Raw genomic sequence first — 18,427 nt, forward strand, 5'->3', positions numbered from 1 at the left:
TTTTATATACAGTATATAATAGGTAGTTTATACTATATGTCCAAAGTCGGAGTAGTCCAAAAGTAAATCATTTATCAATGTTTAGCCTCCCTGGCGTTCTGGACGAGCTAGGCTCGTCCAGAGATGCCGGAGGTCACCGCTCAGGCCCCGCTGGGCCGATTTGAATAATTTTTTTTAAAACACGCAGCAAGCACTTTGCTTGCTGCGTGTCCTACCTGATCGCCGCTGAAACGCCGCTACCCGCCGCAATACAGGGCCCCCCCTGCCGAGACCCCGTGTGCTGCCTGGCCAATTAGTGCCAGGCAGCACTGAGGGATGGATCAGGTCTCCCTGTGACGTCACGACGTTGATGGGGGAAGCCCTCAAGGAAATCCCGTTCAGAACGGGATTTCCGGACGGGTCATTGCGCCGGCGGCGATCTGAGGGGTGGGAGGGACTCCGCAGGGAGGGGGGAATCATGTAGCTAGCGCTAGGCTAGCTACATGATAAAAAAAAGTGCAAAAAATTTTCCCAGGGCCGCGGGAATCAGAACGCCAGGCAGAACTACTACAGCAAAAAAAAGTAAGGCGTTAAAATCTAACAACCAACAGGTTTTGGGCTATTCTATCTCCTCATGGGGGATTCTCAGAGTTTTCTTTGTTTTCAAAAGCATTTCCTGAACGGCAGTTGCTAAGTCTAACTGCCTAAATAGTGTTCAAGGGAGTAGGGAGGCTGGCTGGTGTCTTTCTATTTTGGCATTTAAAGAGAACCCGATGTGGGGATATGGGGGGCAGATGGGACACAGAGACATGTTCTTTGCCTAATGACATACCTCTGTGTGCCCCTACCGCCACTCTCTGCCCCCCCCCCTCCCCGCGCTACAGCCCCCCCAAGTTTAGTGACAAGACTTGTTGTTAACTCGGAGGTAAACAGGTGGGAGAGGAATTCACTGTTTAAAATGCCTGCGGCCTCTGATTGGCCGGGGAGAGCCGTCCTCTCATAGGCTGATGCCTATGAGAGGTGGAACAGGACGGATCGCCGTCCTGTTCCAATTCTAATGACTGAGGGAGGGAGGGAGAGAGAGCCTCATAGAGGCTAGGAAAAAAAATAAACAAATGGCCGCAGCGATCTGACCCCTCCGGCGGCATATCCCCTTAGGGACAAAAAAAGGATACGAGTCCGATCGCTGGGCTCCATAGCTGGGCTGTGCAGGAGGCTGAAAAGCCTGCACAGCCCAGTACAGCAAAAAACAGCCTGGTCGTTAGGGGGTGTTAACACTGCGGTCGTCAAGTGGTTAAAGAAATGCTTTTGAAAACCAAGAAAACCCTGAGAATCCCACATGAAGAGAACAACTTGCCAAAAGCTGTCAGTTCTGTCAGATTTAACTGCTTACTTTTTTTGCTGCAGTGGTCATTCAACACAGGACTCGACTTACAAACAAATTCAACTTACAGTCTCCCGAAATGAACCTGTTTGTGAGCAGGTGACCGGCTTTATATGCAAATGTATGCCCATTGGATATTGCACATGTTGTGGAGATTCGTACAAAAATGGTCATGAAAAAGTTTTAAAATAGTAATATTCAATAGGAATAATCGTAGGTAAGGTCAGCACTAGATGCTGATTGGGTTGATTGAGGGATACTGGTGACTTACTGTGCCTCCGGACAACAAACAAGTCAATTTCAGTATAGTAGAAAACAGATTCCGGGCACCAGAAACACTGCAATGCAAAACACAGTTTTATTCCATCCTCAATGCAAACTGATAAATGGGCAGTGTGAGCAGCCTGACAGCCGTTTCGTGAGTATCGCTCGCTTCCTCAAAGACCAACATCACCACATGTTGGTCTCTGAGGAAGTGAGTAATACTCACGAAACTGCTGTCAGGCCGCTCACACTGCCCATGTATCAGTTTGCATTGAGGATGGAATAAAACGGTGTTTTGCATTGCAACCTTACTGGCGACTGGTTTTCTACAACTGTATATTAGAAGTTATATTAGGAATGAGTATAGAGATTGAATGCAGCAATAATTGATTATGGAAGGAGTGGTGGTGATGGGAAAGAAAACTTTAGTGATTAGATGAAATGTGAATACTTGCCTAGTGCTTTTTTTTCCCTTTCTGACTCAGTGCTTGAGCACTGCAGCCACAGGAGGCACTCGGCAGCCCACCCTGGAGCATGAAGGATTCTTATAAAAAAAATCCTACCAGATGCTGTCTCCAAACAGGATGCAAACCCTGGTCTCCTACATGAAAGGGGTTTTGTTGGCCTGGTGCAGTTTTCATTCAAAGTGTAGAAAAAGTATGTTGTTTGATTTGGTATTGACCAGGCCTGTGTAAGATATGATCTCATACGTGTAGAGCTGGGTTTACAGTGAGTGTGTTGCATTCCCTGTAAAAGCAGAAACACAATGGGAAAGTTGCTCCACAGGTTGCCTGCGCATTGCATCAGCGCTGTGGAGTCTGAGACGGAGCAATTTTTGGGTACCTGGAGTTGGTGGCCTCATAAACTGAGGAGTCGGAGTCGGAGTCTGAGTTGAAGTCAGATGATTTTTGTACCCACTCCATGGTCCTACAAGGGCTGTGGAGGAGGAGTCTGAGCAATTTGTGGTACCTGGAGTCAGAGGTTTCATAAGCTGAGGAGCCAGAGTCTGATGATTTTCGTACACACTCCATAGCCCTGCAAAGGCTATGGAGTCTACGTCGCAGAGATTTTAGGTACCTGGAGTCAGAGTCAGAGGTTTCATAAACAGTCGTCAAATGATTTTTATACCGACTCCACAGTCCTGCGTTTCGTACAGTCATTGAAAAGTATGCGTTACTATTAACATGTGCATTTTGCAATAACAAACTGCATGCAGTGCGTTGGGATGCTGTCCGCCGTTACACCAAACTGTGAATGTTGCATGTTTTTTTATTTGCAGCATTACCATACGGCCATTACGCCACACCACAATGCACCACTGGGAACGTCGTCTCTGTCTGAAACCAAAATGTCAGCCATGACTATTTGTGCAATGTGAACTTTCAATATTTAGGGAGTATAATTTTCTCCCAAGTCCCCTCAGAACATTTGTCTGGAGGTTTCATTACCTTTCAACAGATGTGACCTTAGGGCTCAAACCCACTAGCAGCATTTTTTGCCAGCATTTTGAAAAGGCTCTCCCAGTCACTTGAATGAGAATCTCTGTAAAATCATAGCAAAATCAGCACAAGCTTTTTTACCGTGCTTTTGAAAAATCGCAGCGATTTTTGCCGCAATTCTCATTTAAGTGAATGGGAGAGCGTTTTCAAAGCAGTGGTAAAAAGGCTCTGCTAGTGGGTTTTAGACAGTACTGATGAGGTTTCTGTTGACTTTATCACCTTACAAATGTTCTTATTGGATAAAGTCATTAAAACCGGATTAAACTCTGACATAATATTCAATAAGAATGTCTTTTAGCCGCTCCGCCTACCTAGCGGAGAAGCACGCAATCTCCTGCAAACTGAGCCCCAAGGACTTCACGCCGATCGACGTTAGGCAGTCCTGGAGCTGCCGCCTCGGCCACGCCCATCTGCGTGACGCGGTCGGCAATAGGTTAATATAGCTTATAGGGCATTCCTCAAGCCAAATACTTTTTTTTGGTTTGTTTTAATACTCTAATTCCCTATAAACTAAACAAGCCTCGCCCACAGCTCCTCTAGCTCTTTGGCACTCTGAGACCCATGTAGCAAGGGCTTATGGGAGCTTAGTCTGGGCAGGAGGAGGTGTTACTAGCCAGAGATTTCAGAGTCAGAGGGGAGGAGATGCAGATCGGCTTGCCTGTGTGTAATGATCATAAGCAAAATATGGCTGCTCTCATTGTATCGCAGGAAGAAATAACCATATTCTATTGAAGCTGTTTGCAACTAGATGTGCTGTGTAAACTATCTAAACTTCAGATAAGATATATAGACAAGTTGTTATCGTTTTTTCATCTCGAGTCCACTTTAACTAAAAACTTACAAATCTTTTAGAGGAAAGAAGAAATTGCTGTGTTTCACACCACTTTATTTGATGTGGATTTTGTGTTCTTGGTCAACATGTAGCAGTTTCTCAATCTGGTCTCTGCAGAATGTAATAATGTGAAGTGCCTTCTGTAAGATTAGAGCTAACACAAACAGTCTGAGTAGAGCTGGAATATGGGGCCGTCTTTCCAGAGCAGGGTAAACCTCGCTGACAGCCGAACGCCTGTAATAGTGTCATAAAGAAGCAAGAATTAAATATACAAACGCCCCTGAACAGCATTAGATGGAAAACCTATGAGCGGCTAACCCAGTGGAAGCTGTGAAAGCTACTGACTGTATTTTACACATTTATATTCCGCTGCCACTTTACCCACAATGCTGTACACTGAGCCAGTTCCACCTCAGCGCCTCTCAATGGTACTAATGTCCCTAGAGTAGCGGCGGCTGGATAGTTTAGTGGTTAAGGGCTCTGCCTCTGACACAGGAGACTTGGGTTTGTATCTCGGCTCTTCCTGTTCAGTCAGCCAGCACCTATTCAGGAGACCTTGGGTAAGTAAGCCAATCAGGGAGTCTTGCCTAAGGTCTCCTCACTAACACTGCTACTGCCTATAGAGCGCACCCTAGTGGCTGCAGCTCTGGCACTTTGAGTCCGCCAGGAGAAAAGGACAATATAAATGTTCTGTGTCTTGTCTTGTGTATTTGTGGGAAGCCAATTAATTGACCAGCATGTTTTGGAAATGTGGGAGGAATTTGATGCAGCCAGAGGAAGCCTAAAGCAAACCTAGTGAGAACATACAAAGTGCATTCAGATAGAATGCAGTATTCTGGGGATAAGGTGAACTCATGGATCTAATAGCAATAGTAACCCACCTGTTAATTAGCCATCTTTCAATATGATTTTTTGTTTTGTTTCTAATATGCCTTGAAAGATAACTGAAAGCTGTAGAAAACGCATCACGGATTGAGTACTTAATGTGATATGAAACTCAACATTCCTTCTTTGCTCTATAACCGTGCTATCAAACTTCATGGGCAGGGGGCGTGGCTAGCACTAGATTTTTTTTTTGGGCTGGAGCATCAATGTCCCAGCTTTGAAGGGTGGAGCCAAGTGCAAACAAGAGTTGGGCCTGCCAGAGGAGGGTCGACTGACGCAAAAAAATTAGTCTGGGCAAGCGAGTGCAGCCTGTGGGCCAGATTTGGCCCGCAGGCTGCCAGTTGGACAGCTCTAAAAGATTCATTACAACAAAAAAGATACTACCAGAAAAACTCTGGTAGCAGGACAGCATTCAAACCATTAAACACAGCACTTTTCTCTTCAGTGGGAAGCTTAGAGCCATTGCTGAACTTGAGGAGGTGATTACAATAGTAGCTGAATACAAGCCAAAACTGCATACAGGAGAAGACACAGTCTCACTGGATACATTGTAACATATAAATACAGCAGCTATGCAATACATTACAATGGCAGCTTTCAGAGTAGATAAACTGTACTTTGGGAACTTGTATTTTGTAAACCGACAATACTACTTGTACATAAAAGCAAATAACTGTGTGGGTAATGGGTAGTAGGAAACACGTTTTTACTGAATGTTATGTCAGTGTGAGTTGAATCCCTCTTTAAAGTAAAAAAGACAGAGGCTGTCATGACAGGCTCTATCTATTCATACTTTAGGTAGTCTTTAAATGAACTTCTAGAAGCATTTTTCACATTCCCAACTGCACAAACCATGACAAGCAACTTCTGCCAGGCATTGTATTGTGTATAAATATAACACATTGAAACAATGCAAATAATGTTTCGCTACTTATCTTTGTTACTCATTGAGATAGATGAGTTGGCCAGCCGGGTAGTCACTGCCAGTCACTAAACAACTGAATACTCTAGGTGTCCTAGGATGATTTCACTCAGGTGTTTATCAGGGTGGGTGGAGGCAAGGGAGTGGACAGGTGGCAATTTAATTGTGTGTGTGTGTGTGTGTCACGACATGTTATGGTGCCTCCACTACATGTTAGGTAGTCAGAGCCTAGTAATCAGAGGAGAGCATCTGTGGGTGAAATACATGCAATATACAGTATCTGTACATTATCTGTGCAGCTCTCCACACTGGGCCTCTATCTGGTGTTTCTCAGAAAGAGATTCAAATCAGGTGACAATAAATAGAATTGATTTGCATGAAGGGACAGGGAGTGGAGGCTGCGTTCTCAGCTTATACCGGCTTCCTGTTCAGGGCTCTGAAGCCTTCCAGCGTGTCAGTGCTAGAGGGAATATGAACCTCTAGGGCCACTATACACCAGTACCTACAGGTGGCAGCATGCATTTTGCAAGGTGTTTAAGTTAAATATTTTACTTTTTGTTTTTCATAGATCATTTTTTATGGTCTGATATTTGCCTTCAGGATTAAGCATTATCAGCTGCATACAAGCAACGAACAGTCACAGCTAGGGATCATGGGAACTGTAGTCCTACATCCAACAGGCAAGAGGCCTATTGCATTTCCTTCTCTTGTGGAAAAACGGGTCTGTGTGCATTGTCTTGGCCAGAGCAAGATCATCCACAGGGCAACCTAGGCAGTTGCCTGGGGCCTAGAGAGAGACCAGGTGCCTGGTTGATGCTAGCTCCCTCCATATGTTACCACAAAAGCCAGGTGATCAACATCTGTGGGCAAAACTGTCATCTTGCATAGAGCCCTTTTCACTTCTATCCATCTCTGGTCTGGGATGTGGAGTGAATAGAGCTGCTCAAACCGGATCCATTGTGTCCGGCTACCGGATGGATGTAGTACATTCTATAGACTCTCTCTGTTGGCATTTTTAACAGCGCATTGTGCACAAAAGTCATGCAAGACGGCACTTTATGTTCCACTGCTGCCGTGGGAGACGATGGATATGCTGAAAACAAGCATGTCTAAACGCAGAAATATAATATAGCCACCGGGTGATTTTGGCACAGGGGAAAGCCGCTAAACTGCTCACCCTGCTCCTGCACAAGACCCGGCGGCGTTGATTACTATTCCCCCTCCAGGCCGTGGATAGTGGGGGAAGGACGTAATTCGGCTTCCAGATATTGCTGGCGGACAAATTACAGTGTTATAGCGATTTGTGCTCCGTCTTCTGACGGCACCCAAATCAGTCATTGAGCACTGCTATAACCGTAATTCCTATTACGGCCTATGGTGGCGCTGGCTGCGCCCAAATCTCCTGCGTGGTTTTTACAGCACTCGTGTCTAAACTGGCTCTGTAGATTACATTGGCTCCATCGACCGGTCCATATGCTCTAATAATTGCAGGCGCTTGTTATTGACCTGAGGTAGTAGGCTTAAGACCTGGGAAACGCGTTGTCTAACCTGCATGAATAAACATTGTTTTCCATTACTTCTGGTTTGTTCTTCAAAGAAGGTTAGATATTAGTCTCATTGTCATAACTACCAATTATATATTTGTCAGAGCGCCTCCATCAGTGTTTTACTTTAGTTTTTGGGATCCTGTTCTTAGCTGTAAACTCTGCAGATCTTCAATTTTATACCACAACGAATAGTAATATTTGACCTGTGTTTGTGTTTCAGGAGATTAGGGGTCATGTATCCAACTCCGGCACAGTTGACAATACAAGGTTTGTACTTGTCATTTTTTATATACTTTTAAACATTTTATCTTTGGGTTGTTTTGTTTAGTCTTGTTTGTTTCATCCACAGCTCTTTTGTGAACTCACATCCGCCACCCAGCAATGCCTTCTTAGATGACACCTTTGTGGCACCTGGTAAGAGGGGGAGGGGGCTTTTGTGTTGGTCCTGGTAATGGAACAGCTATGATGTAATCGCACCATCTAGTGTTCTACCCAGGCTGTTTTAGCCGGGTGCTCCACCCGGCTAGTTTTGGTGAGCACCCGGCTGTTATCAGCTCACCACCTCCTATGCTGTAAGCAGAATTGTGCAGTAAAGCACCTGCCCTATATTCTCTCATCTTGCCCAACCCGGCTACTTTTTCATGCCATCCGGCTACATTTTCATACCACCCGGATGGAACAAATTTCTGGGCAGAACCGGGTTACCCATTATCAGTGCAGTCTGTTCAGGTGTGTGCACTACCATAACCATATGCAGCTATGCATTTAAAGAGGGAGGTTGATGCAGATAGATATTTGCTGTGCTGCATAACTTGACACCGGCAGTATAACCATCTGGGTACTAATTAGCACCAATGAATTTGGGAGATACTGCTTAATTATGTATGGAGGGCACTTAATTATATTATTTGGGGGAGATGAGAACTCCTAATTATGTTGTTTGGTTATACACACCACCGAATTGTTATTTAAAGGGAGTCGATGCTACTGTTATTGTTACCCGGTTAGCTGCATGCTTGTTTCAGGTGTGTGATTCAAGCACTACTGCAGTCAGAGAGATCAGCAGGACTGACAGGCAACTGGAATTGTTTAAAAGGAAATAAATAAATATGGCAGCCTCTATGTCCCTTTCATTTTAGGTGTCCTTTAAGGCTATGCTGACAATGTGATGTTGCCATTTTTGAACAGGTTTGCTGCTGAAGACTTTTTGATCCTAGGGGAATAGGCAGGAAGTGTTTTTCTATGAAAGTCACAGCCAGAGTCAGGAATAAAGTTCTGGCAAGTCATGTTGGTTATCTGGTGGGAATGAGAACACCTGCAGCATCTGGCCAGCTATGAGTGAGATTTCGGTCTGCCAAGGCTGATGGAAAACTTTGGAGTCTGTAGCCAAATTATCCTGTTATTTCAGCTGTTGTTCACTTAAAGGGACTCCGAGCAGCTCTCATGGGTATGCCTAGAGACTACGACCAGTACTGCAAAGTACTAAAAGATGCATACCTGTAGCTTGTGCTCTCCTCTTTCATTTGGTGCCTGAATCGCTGTTCTACACCAAATAGTTTTCGTTCGATTTCAATTTAAAAATTGCGGCTGCCATCTTGTTGTTATAAATTCCGGGTCACCCCTGTCTTCTCTGTTAGAGAAGTGCATCACTGAATGAAGCAGGAAGAGGAATTGACACGCATGGCCATTGCAAGAGGCTCCTCCAGACGGGTCATAGCACAACTTTGTTGGAAGTCGTCTGGCTTAAAGGCATGCCCATGAGGGGTGCTCGGAGTCCCTTTAAGATGTGGATGGAAATGATTAGATATTTTAATAGCCACAGTAGGGGGAATTAACAAATTATCGCAGAGCAACTTTTTAGGAATGCCTAAAGGAATACACTGTAGCGAAGCAGTGTATTTTGGGGGATGCGGAAACTGGGACTGATTGCCAATGCCATAGACTGTATTGCCAATTGCAACTAAGCAGCACCGGTGAGGTTTTGTTTGCCGCTGAGTTATAGTTGCGAGTGATTTGGTAGCGTTGCCGAACAGGCTTTTTTTGGCGCAGGGTTTTTGTAAGGGCTAGTTCACGGCGCTCAGTTACATTGCAGAATAATTCTGCATGTCGGCTCACTGCCCATACAATTCTATGTGCCTGTTCACAGTACTGCTTTTGTAACAGATCGCGTTATTCTAACTCGCTGTGTATTAAAGTCTAAACCAAATTGGAGAGGCATGGGTTCCTGATATGTTGACCAGATAGATGCACAATTTATTTAGTGAAAAAGCACAATTGCACAAATGTTGCTTGATTGCATGCAAAAATCAGCATTTAAAACCAGTTAAGACATGCAGAATAATCTACGCATCACAAAAATGCTCTGGAGTCTCAGCAGTATTTCTATCTATACTTAGCCAGCATATTACATTCACCCATGCGGTCACACCCGGAGTGGCCACAACGAAACCAAGGAGATATTCCTGATGTATAGCTTCCCATAGGGGGCATTAAGTCCACCTGCACTGTAGCGATATATTATTCCAGCACTTAGCTTATTGTCCTCACCACCTCTGCTGTACTGTATCTTCCTGTGGGTACTCACTCACGTGTCACTAGTTTGCAATCAGCTTTCCGCTCCTGCTTAACGAGGCCATGTCAGACGGACTTCCAAATCTCCATTGGCGCGCAGCATCCACCACTCTCGCACTTTCAGGCTCACCAAGATAGCAGCATCATTATCACTCCAGGGATGCGCTTACAGGATGCCAAGGGCAGTTCCGTCCTCGCAGCAAAGTGGACTGGACATCAGTGACGTGTAGACTCCGCCCATAGACGCGTTTCCTGCCCCTCACAGGAGATTCGTCAGGATGTAAAACTGGGTGTGTTCCCCGTCCTCCGCTTATACATCACTCGTCTGTCAGCTCCTCCTTTCTCCATATCAGTCATACCCCATATGTTGCTGCCACTGATGAGATCCGATTTAAAGTGAACCTCCGGACTAAAAATTGACTCAGCAGCACTGAAAAGGCTTGGTGTTTCTCTAACAGTATCACAGCATCAGAACTTTGTTTCTCTTATACAAGCCTCATTTTTAGCTGCACAGAAGAAAACTGCCCGGGCATTTTTCCCCTGATGCTGTGCAAAGCATGATGGGATTTCTGATTTTGTTGTTCTCGTTCTGCTGTTTTGTTGCAATTTTTTTTTTTTACATTTTGAATTTGACATTTGAAGCTTAGCGCATGCAGCTGGGAGGGGTAATCAGGACAAAGGACAGTTGGAACTGTGTCTCCTGCTTCTTGTCACCTCCTTTCAACCAAAAAGATGGCTGCCCCCATGATAAAGATGGCAGTCCCCATGAATCACAAACATTTGCCTGTTCTTTTAAAACAGGGTGGGTAAGAGATTATATTAGCTATCTATTCTAATTAACATAACTAATGTAACTTGATGACAGTATGTTTGTTTAGGCTGAAGTTCCCCTTTAAGCTTAAAGTGACAGTAGCCAAGCAATAAGAAATGTCCAATCACATCCAGATCGTATAGCAGACCTCATTCTCTGTCTCAGTAATATGTATTCAAGATAACAATAAACCCCATATTCCAAAGTAACAGTGCAGTTTCGGAATGCTTACACCTCACTCACGTATCTGATATATATATATATATATATATATATATATATATATATATATATATATATATATATATATATATATATATATATATATATATATATATATATATATATATATATATATATATATATATATATATATATATATATATATATATACTGTGTGTGTGTATATTAGTCTATGTTCAGTCTTCATTGCAGTTCACAGTCATTATAATGCATGCGTTATGTAACTGACCACTGTGAACCTAGCCTTAAAGAGTAACTGTCAGGCTGCAGAAGCTAATTTAAACCTCTATTCTCCTGTGTTAAACAGTTTAGAAGGAAGCCCAAAAGCCATTAGTGAAGATAAAAATCTCAGTTACCTTTGATGTGTGCTTATCTTAAAGGCTGTTATAGACCCATAAGGACGCAAGCCGCATACTAAACTGCAAAGCATTCTGGGGCCCTCCCCTCGGCTGCTAATGAGACGTTACAGCAGCTTCTAATCAGTCCAGCGCGTAGCACTGATAAATCTCTGGGCAGAGTACACTGCAGGAGTCAGCTATTGTTCCTAGCCACATGGCTCATTAATATTCACTGCACACTGTGTTATTTAGTACCAGCTTTTCTGTGATCAGGAAGCAGGCAGGACATGACGACACATTTGACAGAAAAACATGGAGCCTGCCATGAGCTGTCAGGAGCATCTATCTCTGCATATACTATATACAAATTCTGTGAAATCCAAACGTGGACAGTGAAATGCATATGTAATGTAAGTACAGCCAATCTTTAGCTACTGATATGTGTTTATTTTCTCTGAGACCTTATACCTAACAGCTCCTCTTTAAGGCTCATACATACGTCCATCGTAATGCATGACCAACCGCACAAGCAGTGTACATGACAAATACGCTTACACCCGCCAACCAACTAAGCCACCAATTCACATTCAAAAATGGCAACGTTGTTCAAACGACTTCTACATACGTTGTCATCATGCAGGATTGTTGTGCAGGTTGATCCACCGGATGGATCTGGCAAACCACCTGTTAGTCTTGTTTGCCAGCCAGCCGTACACACGCCCAACTGTCGTCCAGCAGACCAAGTTTAGATGATAGTTGGGCAGATTGTTTGATGTGTGTACGAGTATTTTAAGTGCTGTGAATCAGAAATCCTTAATAATGTTCCACCACACCCTTAACAATCATCATTATACAGTATATTAGGAAACCAATTGGAAACATTTTCTTATGCTTCTTTTACTAATGCAAAAACGTTACATTACTCCCAGAAGAAGGTACAAAAATACGGATAAATGAATTACTCTTTAAAGCAGAGCTGTCAGCCATACGATCTCAGAAAAAACCCAACATATACATAGATAAATACTTGCTCTACTTACATAACATATGTATTGCACTGTCACACATTTTGATTTTTGTGATTTTTCTACAGTAAAAAAAGAGAAAATCCTTCTTGGCATTTCCCATTTAAACCACTTAAGGACCGGGCTCATTTGCTGCGATCTGTGCTGAATGGGCTCTCCAGCCCACAGCACAGATCGTGTTTGAGCCAGGGCGACCAGACTTCCCCCAACCCCCCCCCCCCTTTTTTTTCTCCACTAGGGGGATGTCCTGCTGGGGGGGTCTGATCGCCGCCGGCTATCTTTGTGTTGCGGGGGGGGGGGGGGGTTGGGGGCTCACCAAAGCCCCCTTCCGCAGCGATATCTGGCCTCCCTCTCTTTTCCTCCCTCCCCTCCTTCCCCTGGGTGGCACAGGACGGCGATGCATCCTGCGCCGCCTCTGATAGGCTCCAGCCTATCGGATGCTGGCGATCCCCGGCCAATCAGATTGGAGGCTCACAGGCTGTTCATGGAGACACCCTCCGTGAACTGACATGGCGGCCGTTTTCATGTAAAACCACTAACGACCAGCCACCGCCTATTGGCGTTAAGTGTGGCTATTTTGAAGCGAATCCTGATGTCGTTTCCTCCCTTAGTCTCCTCTTCCTGCTTTGCCCGCCCTTCACTATAGAAAGTGCATTGTCACAGCATGAGAAATATGGGCCAATCAGAGGTGTGGGAGGGGAAAACCGGAGGGAAAGAGGCTTCAGCCAATCAGGCTGTCTTCGTTAAGAAATAGAGAAGCAAAAAAGGACAACCCAGCATGCCCTGCAACTTCCTTTTTGTGTCCCAAATTTTGTGTACCAAATAAGAGTCAGGTAAACTGGGGAATGATCATTTATCAACAAGAAAAGTAATAGAGATTTTAATTTTTGGATTGCCTGGTTAGCATCTTTATTACTTGTTTACCAGTTAAAAATAAAGAATTTTGATTTAAATTTTTGATTTTATGCCCGACAATTACACTGTCGAGCATAAGCGGGAGTGTCACCATAAAAATCTAATTTCAACAGCAACTGGTCTGAGTGTATTAAGTGATCAGATACTAATCCTGCATTCAAAACTTTCAAAACTTTTTCTGCTGTTATGGTTTGGAGTTATCACATACTTTAGGAGCACTGACCCTAGTGCCAAACAGTGCCAAAGAGTTGAATGCTGGGAGTTCTTTTTATCTATAATATATTCCTCCTCTTCCCTTTATTTCCCTGCTTAGTTGCTTATCTGAAACATGATCCTCTGCTCACTTGTGTTTACAAGCAAGGCTGAGGTGACTCAGTGATTGAAGGAGAAAAGAAAAAAAGTAAAGGGCAGAAATGACATCAGGATTTAGCCTAAACTGTGTGCAAAATACATGGCCCCCACCAGGAACAGAATTCTCTTCATTTACTATAAAATTCACTGAAATCAAAATGTGGACAGTACAATACATGTTATGTAAGTAGGTCAAGTATTTATCTACTTATATGTGTTTGTGTTTTTTTTTCCTGGCATAGTATGGCTAATCCTTTAACGGGGCTTCTATAGAGCAATGTGCTGTATTATTTAGGTTTCTGGATCTCGGCTTGCAAGTTATGTCCTTTGGTTATATATTCAGATAAAAAGTCACAAAGACGTAATTTAGTGATGGTGCTCCAGTAAACAGTCACTGCAGATGACAAACCCTACAGAGGCGGCTCTCCTGATCCTTCCTTGTTTTGTATTCTCTCATTATAAAGGGCAGATGAGGGTAATTGTGTAATTATGGATAAGTGGGTTGTTTTATGGTAAATACTGATTTGACTTAAACACTTGGACAAAGCACTTTCTGTAGACCGGATGATTGTTGTGTAAACCGTTTAGAGAAGTCAGAGCGGAGTATAGACAGGATGTCCTGCAGCAAATATTGTCCCCAAAACACTTTGGGCAAGCAGCAAGGACAAGTGAGGTAAGATCAGACTTGATTCACATAGCTGTGGTAAAACAGCAATATGCATGCTACGCACAGCAGGATTACCTGACCCACGGTACATGGGTAATGTGAGCGTTGCTATGGTAACATGTTTTGCACAAGTAACGCAGCTTGTGTTACTAAGGCAATGCTCGCGTTGCACAATTAGCGTGACCTGCAGTACATGGGTAACGCATGGTACTCTGCTCGCGTTAGTACTAGTAATACAGTTGCTGTGCAATCCATGCACATGGCATTTTTACCGGAGCTGCAAGAGTTAAGGCTATTGCGTGACCATGATGGCCGGATTCACGGGGAGAGGTCCGATCCATGGAGAACATGTTGGACTTGTAGCTCTCCACATGCCAGGTAGACTGTAAACATCTACCCAGATGAGCAGACTTCAATTGCCCATGGCACCAAAGCTTGTTGGGGCTCCCAAGTTTTCCCCTCTCAAAGGGCATCCCTATTGGGGTTTAGTGGTGTGGTGCATGCTGGATGCCACCCAAGTAGTGACAACTGGAGGTAGAAGCAGAGTGCACAGTGAAGCGTCATTTCTTACCTGTCCGCCCAATGCGCATCTCCTTCTTCCTCGGATCATCCTCCTGTCTCCATATCTCCCTGCAGTGACCCCTAGGCATGTTATGTTATGTTAGTGCGTGCGGGCAGGGACAGTTCTAGATTTTTTTTGCCGCCTGAAGTAATACATTGTGAGATCATTGCAGCACTTTGTATACACAGTGACATCTTGTGGTTGCTTTACTACACTGCAGTTTAGGTAGTAATGTTATTACTACCAACAAGAGTAGTCCCCTACTATCTATAATGAAGATAATGCTCAAATGAACAAATGAGCATTATCTTTATTATAGATAGTAGGGGACTTTCTTTTGCTTGTGAATAGATTGCCCGTGGATCGATGATCCTAGTCCCCAGAGATGATTACCTCTTATTGAGTAGGACTGTCAGTGGATTGGACTAGACAGTGAGTGTTTGGGCTTATATTTCTGTGTAAATAACATTACTACCAACAAGCACATCTGAATAGGAGGCATTTGGGAGCACTTATGAATTATACTCTGTGCTGTTGTTGCAGCTGTGTTTACAGTAAAGACTGATAATCCCTGTTATGATAAGCTAGAGAGATGCCCACATTGCCTGCTGGCTGTGTACTGGCTCTGCCATGTGACCAGGCTGTGAGCTCCCCTGGGGCACTTTAGGATGCAGCCATATTAGTACTTGTTCATATCCACACATGTTATATAAATCCTCACGGTCTTGACACCTCAGGGGTCTGTATTACGTCCTTCATTTCTGACACATCCTGTCATGTGACTGTACTCTCTTGGATATTGTGCTTCATCACTGCCTGCACAAAGCACTCCCTATGCGCTATCACTGATCCTGGCACCTCATGGGCTGAAGTCTGTGTTTATGAAGTAACATCTGCCTCAATAAAGCACACCTGAGGTGAGAGAGATATGGAGGCTGACACATTTATTTCCTTTAAACCGTGCAATTTGCTTACCTGTCCTGCTGATCCTCTGCCTCTAAAGGCTCATACACATGCCCAACAAAACCGCACAACCAACCCGACTACATAAGACTACACAACTTTTCTGTGCACCAACCAACTGAACAACCAACTCATTTGCATAATGCGCTCGCAAGTACGACGGACTGCACCATATGACCGCATGTAAAGCAAGTACTAGGCGTTCAAACGACTTGTACGCACGTGGCCATCTGCATGATATCAGCCCAACAGTCGTGTGAGATGATCCTCCGCTTGGATCAGTCACTCGTCTAGTCATTAATCATGTACATACATGCTCAACTATAGTCCAACAGCCCAAGTTTGGACGATAGTTGGGTGGAAAAGTTGCATGAGTTGATGCCAGGGAACTGGCATTGTTTTAAAGCAGGGGTCTCAAACTTGCGGCCCTCGATACAATATTTTGTGGCCCGCGCCAGCAAAAGCTTCCTTATAGTTCGCTTCAGTGCTCCCAAGTAATCCGCCGCATCCCTGCTGCTAAACGAGGGCTGCAGTGCCCCCAAATCGCCCAGGGAGCAATCCGCCGGCATTTCCTGGAAGGAGCAGAGCTTTCAGCTTCCGCTCTGCCCCTCGTGACGTCAATCGCGGCGCATCGCAGCCTCTGCCCGACCCTCTCACTCTTCCTTCACAGAGAGGGGCAGGGAGAGGTGGCGATGCGCCGCGATTGACGTTCGGAGGGGCAGAGCTGAAGCTGAAAGCTCTGCCCCTTCTAGGAAATGCCTGCGGATTGCCGCCCGGGCGATTTGGGGGCTCTGCAGCCCTCGTTTTGCGGTGGGGACACGGCGGATTACTTGTAATGGGAGCGCTGAAGCGAACTATAAGGTAAAATAGGCAAAATAGTTTGCTTCAGTGTGAATTTGATTTTGAAATAAAAATCAATGCAGGGGGGTTGGGGAGGGGGTGGGGGCGGGAGCTGCTGATTGACTTTTTTTTTGTGAAATCCCTTATGCAGCCCAACCTCATCCTGACTTTGCCTCCTGCGGCCCCCAGGTAAATTGAGTTTGAGACTCCTGTTTTAAAGAGTACCTGTAACCTAAAAAAAAAAAAAAAAAAAAAGCTACTTTTACCTCAGTAGGGGGATGCCTCTGGATGGTCCGAAGTATTCCCTGGCATGCAAGAGAAGCCTGACCTTTAATGCCCAGAACCCTCTGCATCGCCGTACACTCTCAGGCCACAGTCTAGCAACTACTTTTCCTATATCTTCCTTGTAGGGACAAGCCCTAAATCATCAGGGACAACACTGAAGAATTTGGAGTCCAAAGTGTCAACCGAGAAGGTCAACGTGGCAGAATCTTCTGGTGGAGCCTCCAAGGATAACATAGGTAAGCTCAGAGGACTGATTAATCGAGGCCGGTGCAAAGACAGTTGTAGATGCCTAGAGCAGCCAACCAAGTAAACAGTAAGGGCCTATTTCCACTGGGCCAAATCTGTAGCCTTCCCCTGCACATGAGCAGTGTGGGGAAACGCTTCCTATCTAACTAGCGACTTGCTGTCCAGATCGCACTGCGACGTGAATCTGGACGTTGTGCTGTAGATTTCTGTAGCATGCAGCTGAATCCCCTATAGTCGTGTATAGCTTGGCTTAGTGATTCGGGCTGCATCTTCGCAGCACTACAGGAGCCGTGGCCACGGCTCCTAGTGGAACCCAACCCTAAGTTGAACAATGACTTTGATTGGATGCTCTGCCAAATGCTTGTATAGTTTGTACCTGTCTGGGAGAACCTGTCTCTGCTTTGTGTGCTGCTTTTTCTTTGCTATGCTGTGGTCATTTTTTAATTGTGTCCTCTGGTACTTTATAAGCTTAATAGCCATGAACAAGTAATCATTTGTGATCAGACAAGCGACACAAACAAATGATTAGAGATAGAAGTGAATTCTTCTGGGTTTTATGTGTTTTACTGGTTTTTGAATTATGGGTGGTAAACATCTGATTGTTCACACACTACATAGTGTGTGTGCGCCCAAAACCGATCAGCCAGTGAAATGTATTAGAGGAACCCACAGGAGCTTGCTTAGGTGTAAAGGAACCCTGGGGTGCTTAATTTAAACGTGGTACACGCATGCAATTTTGATTGGCCAATGATGAGCCAATTTCACGACTTTCATGTAGTTATGAGAGCTTACCTACACAATCTGTTCATATTATTCAGAATCTGTTGGCCCTGACATCCTCCGCAGCGCTTCGCAGATTATATAGTCATGTTACTGACTGTCCCTTTGAGAGTCTGCCAATCTACAGTAATCCCTTCCATAGTCATAAGTGTTTAACCAGTTCTGGATCCTTGGGACAGAGATCTATGCCCCCAAAAAACTTCACTTACGGATCAGGGGAGTAGATATTCGTCTCTGGTAGTAGTATGCCACAGCGCTGGTATTCCAAGGATCTACACAAGTAAGAGTATCACTCCACTCCAGAGGTCCCTCCTGGTCACAGCCATGACCTACTGTATATGCATGCTCCCAGTGCAGGAAAGATCAGAGAGGGTATTCTCAGTATATTTATGGATAGCATTTGCTTTATTCAATGTTAAAATACAGCCAACGACATAAAGGTGCACTCACATTGTAAGGGTCCTAACCCAGTTAAGACCCTCTTTGGTACAAATTGCTTTCCACCTATGTTGGGAACC

At 44.5% G+C, this 18,427-nt stretch overlaps 2 protein-coding genes across 2 annotated transcripts in view; one reads left to right on the forward strand and one right to left on the reverse strand.

The window, feature by feature from the left end:
* IRAG2 (inositol 1,4,5-triphosphate receptor associated 2) overlaps positions 1 to 18,427 on the forward strand; it is a 179,302-nt gene that overhangs the window by 124,189 nt on the left and 36,686 nt on the right. The window contains 3 exon segments of the mRNA XM_068277999.1: positions 7,533 to 7,579; positions 7,662 to 7,726; positions 17,009 to 17,119. Coding sequence (XP_068134100.1) covers positions 7,533 to 7,579; positions 7,662 to 7,726; positions 17,009 to 17,119 — 223 coding nt within the window.
* The window catches only part of DNAI7 (dynein axonemal intermediate chain 7), a 169,162-nt gene that overhangs the window by 68,511 nt on the left and 82,224 nt on the right, over positions 1 to 18,427 (reverse strand). The gene's annotated exons all lie outside the window — the stretch shown is intronic.

The sequence above is a fragment of the Hyperolius riggenbachi genome, chromosome 3, assembly GCF_040937935.1.
Source record: "Hyperolius riggenbachi isolate aHypRig1 chromosome 3, aHypRig1.pri, whole genome shotgun sequence".
In the NCBI taxonomy this organism is placed as follows: Eukaryota; Metazoa; Chordata; class Amphibia; order Anura; family Hyperoliidae; genus Hyperolius; species Hyperolius riggenbachi.